The sequence below is a fragment of the Labrus bergylta genome, chromosome 1, assembly GCF_963930695.1.
Source record: "Labrus bergylta chromosome 1, fLabBer1.1, whole genome shotgun sequence".
Taxonomy (NCBI): Eukaryota; Metazoa; Chordata; class Actinopteri; order Labriformes; family Labridae; genus Labrus; species Labrus bergylta.
Window position 1 is genome coordinate 20475777 of NC_089195.1, and position 12841 is coordinate 20488617.

Here is a 12841-nt window from a genome sequence, read left to right on the forward strand (position 1 = left end):
TCCTAATAAACCCCTGTGTGTGTGTGTGTGTGTGTGTGTGTGTGCGTGCGTGCGTGCGCGCGCGCGTGTGTGAGGCGAAACCACGCAGAGTGAGGAGGGATGTGACTGCCACTAAGTGGTGCACTCTGGGAAAAATGTGTGCACTTTGTTACCGGCAGCACATATCAATTAAAAATCCTGCAAAGTAGAGAATATAAACTTTTTCACCATCCAGAGGGTTCATGGAGACAGACTTATCTTTAAATTAATCTGGAATTAAATGACAAAGATGAGCTCTACTTCAGATGAAGCGTACAGACTACAAATGTACTGCTTAAAGTATTCACAAATCTTTTGTACTAATGCAGAATATTCATATCACCCATGTGAATTTAACAAATCCCTGTCTCTTGCTTAAGCTGTGGTTTATGCTTTAAAAATCAAATAAAGAACTATTCAAAGCCATCTGGTTGAGTGGATTGTTTTCCCTATTTAAAAAAAAGAATAATCCAGCCATTGTTTTGACAACAACATGATTCAAACTGCTGTTTTATGAAAGGGTATTAAAAATTAAAGCCTCTTTCATATAAATGTTCACAGTAACTTTTAAGTCCCCAAACATCATTACTTTGGTCGGTAGCTTCTTAAAGCAAAATTGTAGTTAAAAAAACTAGAGAAGTTACAGGCTATTAGGTGTGTAAAGGTGTTGGAGGAAGTGATAATGGGTTGAGTAAATTGAGTGATAAATGCCAGGATGGGATTACTTTTGTGTGTGTGTGCGTGTGTGTGTGTGTGTGTGTGTGTGTGTGTGTGTGTGTGTGTGTGTGTGTGTGTGTGTGTGTGTTTGTGTTTAAGCCTTTTATGCACCTTATATCCAAGTATGACCCCGTTCTTTTGTGCCAGAGGGAGAGCAGTCCATGTGATAAGGATCCTGGTGGAGCTCACAGCCTCAGCAGTCACATTAACTGGAGACCCAGATGGAACTGGAAAACATGCATACAAATAATTCATCATTAACAGTTAGACTATCATGAAAACACAACATATCACCAACACAGCAGCCACCCGCCCAGATGACTTCAACACCTTCTATGCCAGGTTCCACCCTTCTGCCAGAACCCACTTCCTTTCTCCACCCTCCCCTAGCTTACTTTACTGCCACTACTGATAACTTCAGTCCCCCTCTCCATCACCACAGCTGATGTCAGCCAGTCATTCAGTCATTCATGTGTATTAACCCACGCAAAGCGACCAGTCCTGACAGCATTCCTGGTCGCTTCCTGAAGATCTGCATCCATCAGCTAGCATGCGTTTTTCCAAGAGCTCTTCAACCTGATGGACTACCTCCAGGTGGTGAGAGTGGACAATTGCACATCTTCCCTGCTGATCCTCTGACCCATCCTGTGTTCCCTCTTCACCCACGACTGCGTGGCGATACAGGCTTCAAACACCGTTGTGAAGTTTGTCAGTTGTGGGGCTGATCTCCCCTGGCAATGATACGGCCTACAGAGAGGAGGTGACCACCCTGGAACCTGGACGACCACCTTTCCCTGAAATTCTGAGAGACCAAGAGGGTCATTTCCGACTACAGAAGGGGGGAGGCACACACTCCGCCGTCACCATCAACAGGAGAGGGGAGTAGATAGTAGACACTTTCAAGTACCTGGGGGTGAACAGCCACAAGGACTTAACATAGGCTAGCCATACCTCCGTGAGTGTACGGCCTCAGGCACATAAATACATTTGCCTGAGGCCCCAAATCCTCAGGGACTTCTACCATGGCCCCATAGAGAGCCTCCTACAATTCACTTAGCAGACGCTTTTATCCAAAGCGACGTACATCAGAGAGTAAGTACAACACAAGCAAGCCTCCTAACAGGCTGCTTCACCACCTTGTATGGCAGCTTCACAGGAATGGATCGTAAAGCGCTGGTTTGGGTGGTACTAATTGTGGTCTTTTAAAGAAGACAAAGATCTTATACAAGAAATCACCTTCATCTCTAGAACAACTCGTTATACTGTCACAGAGCGAATGTTTCCCAAACAGCTCTATTTGAGTGCCAACATTATCTTTATCCAGGTGTAATGATGGTCTTGAATCAAATCTTCAGCTACACATAAAATCAGATAGAGCAAATGAACCAAGGCGGGATATGGACCTGTGTGAACTGCTCTTCATTTCCATTTTTCCATATCATCTAGGGTCGAAAATGTTGGTGTTGGTGTTAAAAAGAGGCATCAATCAAATTGTATGCTATGCAACAAAACACTAGGGGTTGGCAGGGTTTTAATTATTGCTGCAAAACTGTGAGCAAAATCTCACAGATGGGTGCTCTTGACAGGATTAAATTCACTGCATGCAATATCAGAATCAATGAAAATCCATGTCCTCCAAATACAAAACAACACTCGTGTTTTTGTAGGCATTTTTTGTAAGTTAGGTAAACAATGTTTGCCAATCCCATTTGGTTGCCCCTGTATAGTTGCAGACCTTTATTTTTTTCTTATATAACCACCATCAAAAAGAGAGAGAGAGAGAGAGAGAGAGAGAGAGAGAGAGCGAGAGAGAGAGAGAGAGTGAGTGAGTGTGAGTCTATCATCCCATCACTAAAATAGCCGGAGTGTAAAAGTCAAAGAAAGATGGCGGTACAAAGGGAGACTCAGGAAAGTTATCAGAACTCTTTACACCTCACCTTCTCTGTCCCTGTTAATAAAATACACCTTTGCTGAACACTAAGAAACAAGAAAAAGGACTGAATGAGGACTGTGTCTGTACCAGATTCTGCAGTCTGTGCGGCGACAATGTTGCTCCATGGTCCAGATCCAATGGAGTTGTACGCTTGTATCTGGACCTGGTACTGGGTCCAGGGATCCAGGCCACCTATTGTAGCCTCGCTGGTTTGCCCTTCTCCCTCAACGTCCTCAGTCCTGTCCACCCTCTGGCCGTCTGTCCTCTTCACACGCAGCCGGTATCCCACAGTATCTGGACTGCTGTTGTACTCTGATGCTGGAAGAGGCTGGAGGGTAACAGGAAACAGAGCAGATTAGAGATAAGGTGTTTTGGTGTTTATGATTCAATGGAAAGAAGTGACACACTTGATGGGGCAAGTATCTTGTAATGCGTCAGCACTCAGCCACTCTGCACCATCGCTGTACTCTGGGAATTGACTCTGATCGACAAAATAATCTCAATCCACATAGTGAAAGAGCAGAGAGGATGATTGAACAAGAATTATTTTTGATTGATCACATTGGAAAAACGTATCGAATATATATCAGTGGAACAACTAACTGCCGAATTTGAATCTGTCTGGAACCCAATAATCAACAACCTCAACTCATAACTACCCCCACAACGTCCCACCCATCAACTCTTTCTGCCTGTGCACCAATCACACCACACACAGACACACAGACACACACACACACACACACACACACACACACACACACTCTGTAATACCACCCAAACGAATCACCACAGAGCTGTTTTTGTTGGGAGGATGCTCAGGAGGGAGGGGTACGACAATAACAATACAGGCTGCTGCATTTGGGGGGGGGGGGGGGGGGGGGCTCCCTCCCTCTGAAGTGTGTGCTCTTTAAACAGCGCTATAACAGCTACTGCATTTGGGGGGGCGGGCTTCCCTCTGCTGGGTCTGGTGGCCCCTCCCTCTCAAAAGGCCGGGTCCTGCAAGCGACAAGTCCAAAGCGGACAAAGAAAAGAAAAATAATAGCTTTGCCTCTCCCTTAAATCAAATCAAACGCTCAAACCAAACCCAAAACCCCGGCTGCAGTCAACTTCCGCTAAAACATAATCATTACACAAACTCTCACCTCTCACACCACAACATTGTTTAACATCAACATATTCAACACATACATATACACTGCTCAACTCCTCAACTGTCTTCTACCTCTCAAGTCCCCCTAACAAAGAACCTTCTCTCCCTCCCCTTCTCTCTTTCTCTCTATCGCTTCTTTCACTTCTTGTATCCCTTCTTAGGTATTTCATATAGTTTTGTAGTTTTTCTGATTGCAGTCTGATGTGTGTCTATTGATGTCTTAGTATTTTGCTGTCTTTATTTGTTTTATTTTATTTTTTACTGTATTTTGGAGTCGTTGTCCTGACCTTGTCTGTTTGTTTTTTTGTGCCGCATTTGTTATGTATTTATCACCAGTTTGTCACTCTATTGCACCTAATTAAAAAGAAAAAAAGAATATATATTTTGATAACACTAGATTAAATTAAAATAATTTATGGGAAGAACAAAGCACCTTGTCACCTTATGAGACAATGTTACAGGTTGTCATAGCTAAAGAGTTCAGGTGAAACAACCAACATTGTTCTAACTTTGGCAAAAATGTGATGACATGTATCATGGCATAACTCATAGACCTTTAAATCAGTACTTTACTTAGCTGATTGAAGAACAAACATGATTTATATTGTCATTTATGGACTAGTTGTCATACTTTAAAGTACAACCTAAAATCATTTTACTGTCTACTCTCCTTTGACATTAAATCTTCCGATCTTTCTCCCTCTATGACCTACTTTTATCAAGTTTTTTTCACACTGCATCATTCTTCTTTATACACTTTCACCTACATTTCCTGTCACCCTTCATACTTTTTCCTGTCTATACTCTTTCTCTGTCACCTTAGCTTCTCTTCTCTGCCCATGGCATGAACCACCATGTCATGGTGTCTTTCAGCCACAGCCACCTATTATTCATGCCCTAAAATCACTTCAGTAAAATGTTCAGTGTGCTCATAGAGAGAAGATTTTCCCCAACACTACAGTGGTTACTCTATGCTGAGCAGCAGATAAAGACTTGAGACAGCCAGGCGTTTTAAATACCCCAGTGATTTAGCTCAGCTTAGCATTTTGGAGCCATAATACAGAATGTCACATTAGCTTTATTACCCTTAATATGCAGCTTAGAATAATAGACTAAGCCAAAATCATTGTAATGGTTCCATTACAGCGGAAGAACTAGCATAGCGCAGGCTGCGCGCTAACATGCAGGTAAAATCCCATTAGCATGCTGTACAGGTATCCCAGAGTGCCTCAGTGTCTGTGTCTGATTTGACAGACTCTTCTTCTAATTCCAACTCGTAAATGAAAAATACTCTGCTCTCCATTTATGTTATAATAGAAGCAGGGAGGGTAAGTAAAAGGTGTGTGTGTGTGTGTGTGAGAGAAGGGGAGGGCAAAGAGAACGCAAAATTGGAAAGACAGTCAGAAGAAAATTAGATTGCAGGTTTTTGCTGCTAGCGGTCTGCCAGTGAAAGGGAAATGTGACAGATTCGTGTTTACATTGATAACAAGGAGAGACATTTATTATAGTCTATCAGGCACTCAACCTGTTCAGTCCTGCTCCTGGTCAGTACACATGCAGTCACAGATGCTCACATGCACTGATATAAAAATTAGAACAAATATTCTCAATCCCATTCTGTCAAATGGGATTATTTGGACGATTGTTTGTGTCTGTGTGTCTCAGTACCTTCCAGTTGAAGCGCAGGCTGGTCTTCGTTGAAGACAGCAGAGTGAGGTTAGAGGGATGGGTGTCAGGGGCAGCCTGTAGGGTTTGAATGAGCCTGGAGGGGGCGCTCATTGGACTGGAGCCCACTATGTTCACCTGACGCATTCTGAACCTGGTGTGACAGAGAGCACAGTTAAAGGGACTGTAGAAAGTGTATATGAAAACCAGTTCAAAACTAGAGCTTCTGCAGTGGTACACCAATTAAAGTCCAGGGACCAGAGTAGAGTTTCTTCATGCTTTATTTCTTTTCAAACTTGATTCCACTTGTGACAAGCATAGTAGTCAGATGATTTAGCTTCAAATAATGCATCTATCAGAGTCACAATAGAGTTGTCAGCAGCCTGTCATGCAGCTCAGCAGTGTGAAGCAAACAAAAGGAGTGAGCATGGCCTGCTGCAGGCCTCTTAATTGCTCAGGTGTGGCCTGATTGGGTTATTGACAGAATAAAATATTCTAAACAACGGCATCTTTGCGCTGTGACTTTCGAACAAAGTATTTCTGGAAAAAAAAGTCATTCACCTATCGTTAAATTGTCAGTAAAAGCCAACATTCAGTCAAAAAATATATAACTGTACAGAAGTGGTGACACACACACATGAAGCCATGAGGGAGCGTTTGTTTACTTTTGTTACTTCTAAACGCAGCTATGCCTCAGTGTGGGTGTCTGCGATAAAATGTTTCAGTGTGAAGAGTGCATGTGAGAGACTTCATCTAAGAGTTCTTGTCCCTGTACTGGGACATAGAGAGCAAGGTGTAAAGAAAAACTCAAAGCAGAGGGTAGGAAACATGGACAAGTGTATTACTACATCTTATGTCTCAATGGTGTCGCTTCTGACAATATAATGCTTAAAGTGTGCGCACACACACACACACACACACACACACACACACACACACACACACACACACACACACACACACACACACACACACACACACACACACACACACACACACACACACACACACAACCCCATTACAGGTGAAGGGGGATGTAGAGCGAGAGGCTGAGACAGACAGATACACCGATACATGCCACAAATTGATGGTAAGACTGAATGGAGAGAAAACTGAGGAAGAGTAGCTGCCGTTCAGTGAGACGACAGATCAGGTTTGTAAACCGCAGGCTCCCAACAGCCCATGAGCTGGGATTACAGCCACATCCTTTACTCCTCTATATACCATTCTCCTTCTATGTCATCCCTTTGTTTCTTCTCACTCCTCAATACTCTCTACACTCTCTCGCTTTCTTCATTCTCATCACCTTCCTCTCCCCTGCCGCCACCCCTCTCCTCCCCTCTAGCTAGTGGCGTAGGGGTAATAAGGATCTGCATTCAGCAGCTGTGAAGATGCTGACAAACAGAAAAGACTCAGATGGAACTGTCTCTCTGTGTCTGTGTGATTTATCTAACTTCACCTGAGTCTTGCAATACAGCAGAAACTGAATGAGATGTGTGTGAGATCTGTTGTGTGTGTGTGTGTGTGTGTGTGTGTGTGTGTGTGTGTGTGTGTGTGTGTGTGTGTGTGTGTGTGTGAGAGAGTGAAGCACTTCACCTGTATTGTGTAAATGGAGTGAGGTTGGGGATCTCCAGCGTGTCAGCATCTGGCTGGTTGTCTTTCTGGTAGACAACTCCCCACACACCTGGCTTTCTCTCTTCCTTCACCACCTATTAAACAAGATGATCTTACGTTAAAACATGTTTTTTTTTTTGCCTGCTGTGTTTCAGAATAAACAATGAGCACTAATTAATTGTTTCACAACCCCTGACACACATACCTGGCCTTCTACAATCCATTGTGATATGGGGGTCTTTCCATCAGAACCAGGGCGGAACCGAATTGTTGCTGTTCGAGGGCTGATGTTGGAGATGACTAAGTTTGACGGTGCACCAGGAAGTTCTGCAGATAGAAAACAGATAGAATACTGCTTTACTCAAAGATATAAAAAAAAAGCAATGCTATCAAGCATCTAGTGTTATAGGTCATTTGTCACCGCCACATTTTATGTAGGCCTTATTCAATAAAATCTTTATTGGACAAAACCTTTTCTGATTGTGTTCACATAATTATTTTCTATGTAAAGAAAGTTGTCTGTGTATATTGTTTTTAATAATTCAATAGAGAGTTCAAAATTATTTGTAAGAAGACCTGTCTTGATGGTATTGCAGCGACCATGTGCAACAAGCTGTAACCTGCAAAAAAGTAGTTTTTTTCTGCTTTGTTTGGCAGGAAAGCATTGAAGCATCATAGAGGTATCACAGAGGCATTTATATGAAAAAGAACATCAAAAGAAGTCATCAGAAATGTTTTTTAATACAAACTTTCTATAAAGGGATAGTTGATATGTTAACCTGTTAAATAACGGTAAAATGTGTTTGTAACTTAAATACATCTATAATACGTTTGCCATTATATGGAGAAGAGAATGAGAAAAAGAAAGTAAGAAAAAAAAGGGCAATAATGACTTAAGCAACAAAAAAGGCATAAAGTAGGAATTAGCCAAGAAACTGTCTCCATTGGGGTCTTAATGTGTTCATGGGTCCAAGCCTGCCTATACAACATAAATGTAAAATATTGTTTGAGAAAAATGTTTTTTACTAAAGTAAAGGCACTTATGTCTCAGCTTTATTTCTTTCTCTGTCAAAGGAATTTAATTCATATGTCCATGGCCAATAATACAGTAGAGAGAGATAAATCTATACACCAGCGGGGGCGAGAGGTGAATTAAATGCACTGTTCACTAAAGTCCATTTAAGGCCAATAAATGTCTGAGTAGGCAGCAAGCCTCATAAAATATGCTTGACTCATTCTTATTCTAACATTGTTCCATTTCGGCAGCATTAACAAGTAATAGGAAACGTGCAACGTGGCTGACCAGCTGTGGCAGACTTAACTGCATTTCTAGCATAGACAAAACAGAAACTGAAAACAGTTGAAGGCTTATCTTAGAAATCATCTGGTTGGTTCATTTCAGGCTGCACAAGATAGTTGACTGATCATTTATTCTATGTCTATCCATTACACCTTAAGTATAGTATTAACATTTCCTCAAGGGGCAAACTCCAGAAATTAAAAATTAAATCCAAAATGGAAGGGCCAAAAGCTGGACTCCTTCAGTAGGATAGTCAGCTGGCTCCAAAAAGAATCACAAATTTAAACCATATACATGTGCAAGTTATTTATGTTTATGCACCTCTGACAGCTCGGGCCCTTTTTGTAGTGTTGGCACCTTTTGCAGAGTTTTCATCTTTTTTGTTGATTTTTTTTTTTCCATACAAATATTCTCTTAGGTCAATAACACAAAGGAGTCTCTTCTCCAGCTCTTTCAAGGCAAAAATTCTAGTATCTCTTATTATTTTTGTTAGCTCCAATAAGCATCTTTGTCTGCACACACAATACCTGGATTGAAAAGCTGTGTTTATATATCTTTTTCAATTCAACGTTAATTTGTTTGAAGCAGCTGAAAAGAAAGTGGAAACAGTCAGAATGACCTTCTTAAATCTATGAAAGCAACATCTGTGCATTTTAAGTTTGTCTTTGAGGTGTGCTGTTAAAACTCATTGACTAAAACTTTCAATAGCTGCTTCTGTCGCATTCAAGCTGAACTGATTTTTGTCAACAAAAAGCAAGTCGATAAATATTATTAAGTGAGTTTTTTGTCCAGCAGGAGTAAATCAAAGAGTAATAACCACATGTAATGAATGCACACTTCTATCAAAACTTAATATTCATATGAAGGTTTCACAGTTTCACCTTTGAAATGTCAAACATCCACATTGTGCTCGCGCCCTTAATAGACTTCCTCCATTAACGTACATTGACATCAAGCAGGCAGTAAATCTTATAACAGCTCTGATGAACTTCCTGATTTAGTTTCTTTGTGTTGTTGCTTAGTGTGACTCCTAAAGACATATACTGCAATTTGTAAATTACATTGACATAATCATAAATCACAACAATCCACTTTGCTTTTAATTGGTCCACTCAGTCACAACAGGACACAACACTTCAGTCCCAATTTCAAAACATTTCCCTTCAATGTGTTGGTATGCTCGCATGATGTCGGATATGCATCCCATTCCTACAGCACTGAAAGCAATATATTTGTTGGACATGGCAGAATACAGATCTGCAAAGCTGGTGTATATGATCAAACTGCTTGTGCTGAAATGCAGCAGTACACAGGAACGTATCAGATGGTATATATGGTAGAATATCAGAGGGTTTTTTATTGTGAAATGAAGTGTGACATGACAGGGGAACTGTTATTATGGTACCAGGGCAACATTTTATCCAGAGGCAGGGCTGGCTCTAGGCATAAGCCATATAGGCAGTCGCCTAGAGCGTTACCTTAAAGGGGGCACCGGCGTGAGTTTTTAAACCAACTACAGGAATGTCAATGCTCCTCTTCCTCTGCTCCGCTTGATTCAGCTACTCTCTCTCTCTCTCTCTCTCTCTCTCTCTCTACATGATCACAGAGCAATAGTTTCATGCAATCCATTTATACATATAAACAGACAGACAGATGCAGATGATGAAGAGACAGAGAGACAGAAAAGAAAGAAAGAGTGATGAGTAGATTATGAGAGGTAAACAGTCCAGACACTACTGATTAAATTGTATCTGAAAATGTGTGATTATAAAACATTTTATCAAAGGTAATAAAGCGATGGTTACATACATTACTTTTTCTCCAACTCTCATTATTAAATGTTTCTGTTGTGCATCAAATGTGCAATGGGCAGAAACTTTTATTTGAATATAAATAAGTGTCCCACAGTGCATGAAATGGCATCCAAATAGAGGCTGATTATCAAAAATGTCTCCTCCAATAAAGGCCTACCATGTCTGCACATTGTAGGGCATTGTAAGAGAGATTAATATTGAAAAATCAGATCAATACATTTGGTCAGTTCTGGATTACTGAGTGCTAAATTGTATGCAATAAATGAAAAATGTTCTTTTTGGCAGAAAAACTGATTACTGATGTGACTTACACTTAAACTAGAGCTATGTTAAACTATTTAGATGAGAAAGCAGTGAATGATGTCTGACAGGTAAAGACGTAATATTTAACGGTTTGCTGAGCGAGACTGGGATTGAAAAATCATCCAGGTTGATCTCTTACTTCGACCATAACCTGCTCCAGATGGTTAGTAATGGTCTTATATCATATCAAATCTCTGGAGTGTCTGATAAACCATGATCGAGGCGTATTTTATACAGAAATATGGACAAAATAACCAAAGAGTTCAGACAGAAGTATCCTGGGCCTAGCTGACGTAGAGCATAATAGAGCCTTAAGCGAACCACTTTTGTTGTATTGGACACCCAACCCAGTAAACCCTGTAGTTACCTTGCTACGTAGTACAGGCCCCAGAAGGAATGAGGTCCATGTGTTTCACAAACACAAATTACAACTATCAGCCATCATTGCTCTGTGAGCGCATGCAGCAAACTCGCTAGGGTTAGAATGTGGAAATGTTGAGATCTGCTGCCATCCTCAGATGAATGACTAAATTCCTTTAACTCCACGAATACATGAATAAATAAACAAGACAAGACTATGCTTGGTGGATCTCTCTCTCTCTCTGCTCATTCTTTGCTTCGCTTTCTTAATCTTCAGTCCTTCATCTTTCCTTCACTCTTTTGCTTTCATGAATTAATGAGTAACTTTGGAATCTAAGAACTGTCTGTATCCATCTTGCATTCACTTTTTGCCTCTTTTATTCATAAATTAGTTATTAGGAAGCGTTAGGACAAAAATTCTGCTGTAAGAGCTGGGTTTCTTTCATCTGCTCGCCTCCGCTTCCTCTCTATCCATTTCTGGGAGACTTTGGTCTTGTGCTCTACGGAGATTGCATTGTTCTTTGTGTGATGGGATTTCTGTATTTCTGTAGGTGTACATGACATCTCAGTTAGATTAAGAGTTGCCTTCTAGGATATGATTACATTGTACTTATGTGATCCCATATTGGGTCAAGCTTAAGGTCACAGGATCTCCTAGTTTGGAGTGACCAATTTACTGTAGCATACTCCCTTGGCCTGACAGCAGTCACAGCTGCACTAACTAGGGTTGGCGGTTGCTACAACAACCAAGGTCTCTTTGTTGCTTCTCCATCAAAACCGGCCTGTTCAGCGAACTTACTGTCTGTTCTCCTTTATCTGAGAACTCACATACTTGATGTGTCAATCAGAAGCTTTATGGTAAGAAGACGTTATTCTTAGTTTAGCCATATATGGTAGAGTAACGTGCCCCTAACTTTAGCATTATCTTTAGGACAAATACCAAGCCTACGGTCGGGCAGAACTGGCCTAGTAAGACACTACAGTATTACACGTGTGCTGTTAATGTAATTTCTCCTCGTGAACTTATATAAACAACTTCAAATTAAGCCATCTGAGTCTCCTGAATCTTTGTCGTGTGAAGTCCTCAACACTCTTCTTCCTTTCTCATTATGTTTCTTTACCTGTTGTTCTTTATTTGATTGTCTCTTCCCCTTTTCTACGCTGCAGTCCCTCCACTTTTCCATTTGCAGTTAATTAGCACTAATAAAGATTGCAACTTGGACTTAGTCAAATCATACGAACTCATCCCTGAACACAAACCTGGTCTGCACACTGTATACATGCAAATAAACAGCACACTAAAATGTTTTCTGCTATAAAATGACTAACTCCAGTGTGTGAATGTGAATGTGAATGTGTGTGTAAGCTGTGTGGATCATGATTCATGGAGGCACAGTAACAGCCACTTATCAGCCTGAGGAAGGACAATGGCATCGTAAGAGCTCATCAGTCATATTACCCCGGCTACGCACATACTCACAGGCAGGAAAATCTTTTTTTAACATTCACTTTCTCCGGCTGCTGTTTGTGTGTATATTTGTGTGTTTTTACTGTACCTGGTGGGACTCCAGTGGAGATGGTGGAAGATATGTCCAAGCCCCTTCCTGCAGTGGTGAGTGCTGCCACCTGTATTGTGTATGCGGTGGTGGAGGTGAGGCCGGTCAGCTGATACTGCAGGGTGGAGTTGGACAGGGAATGTTCCTCACGACTCGACTCTACGCCAGACACTTCCCACCACAACACATAGCCTGCAGGGAGTGGAGCACACGCTGTGTTAATAAAGGTGCTTATAGACTTGAGCAGACACATATGCACACAAGCACACACAAAGGCACCCACACTTTCAGATAATGAGAGAAACACAGCCAAAAATTAGGAAGACAGTGAAGGATGGATAACTGCAATCAAAACCGCTGTCTGTCCCTTTGCATCTTTGCAATCATGCATCAACCTCCACCACCTTC

General features: G+C 41.3%; 1 protein-coding gene across 3 annotated transcripts in view; it reads right to left on the reverse strand.

Annotated features, from left to right (window-relative positions):
• LOC109988283 (protein sidekick-1) overlaps positions 1-12841 on the reverse strand; it is a 194673-nt gene that overhangs the window by 27154 nt on the left and 154678 nt on the right. For all 3 annotated transcript variants that reach the window (XM_065956112.1, XM_020639724.3, XM_065956106.1), the window contains 6 exons: positions 12434-12625; positions 7306-7427; positions 7083-7195; positions 5490-5640; positions 2756-2996; positions 847-962 (listed from right to left, as the gene is read on the reverse strand). In XM_065956112.1, the coding sequence (XP_065812184.1) occupies positions 847-962; positions 2756-2996; positions 5490-5640; positions 7083-7195; positions 7306-7427; positions 12434-12625 (935 nt within the window). The remainder of the gene's footprint in view (positions 1-846; positions 963-2755; positions 2997-5489; positions 5641-7082; positions 7196-7305; positions 7428-12433; positions 12626-12841) is intronic.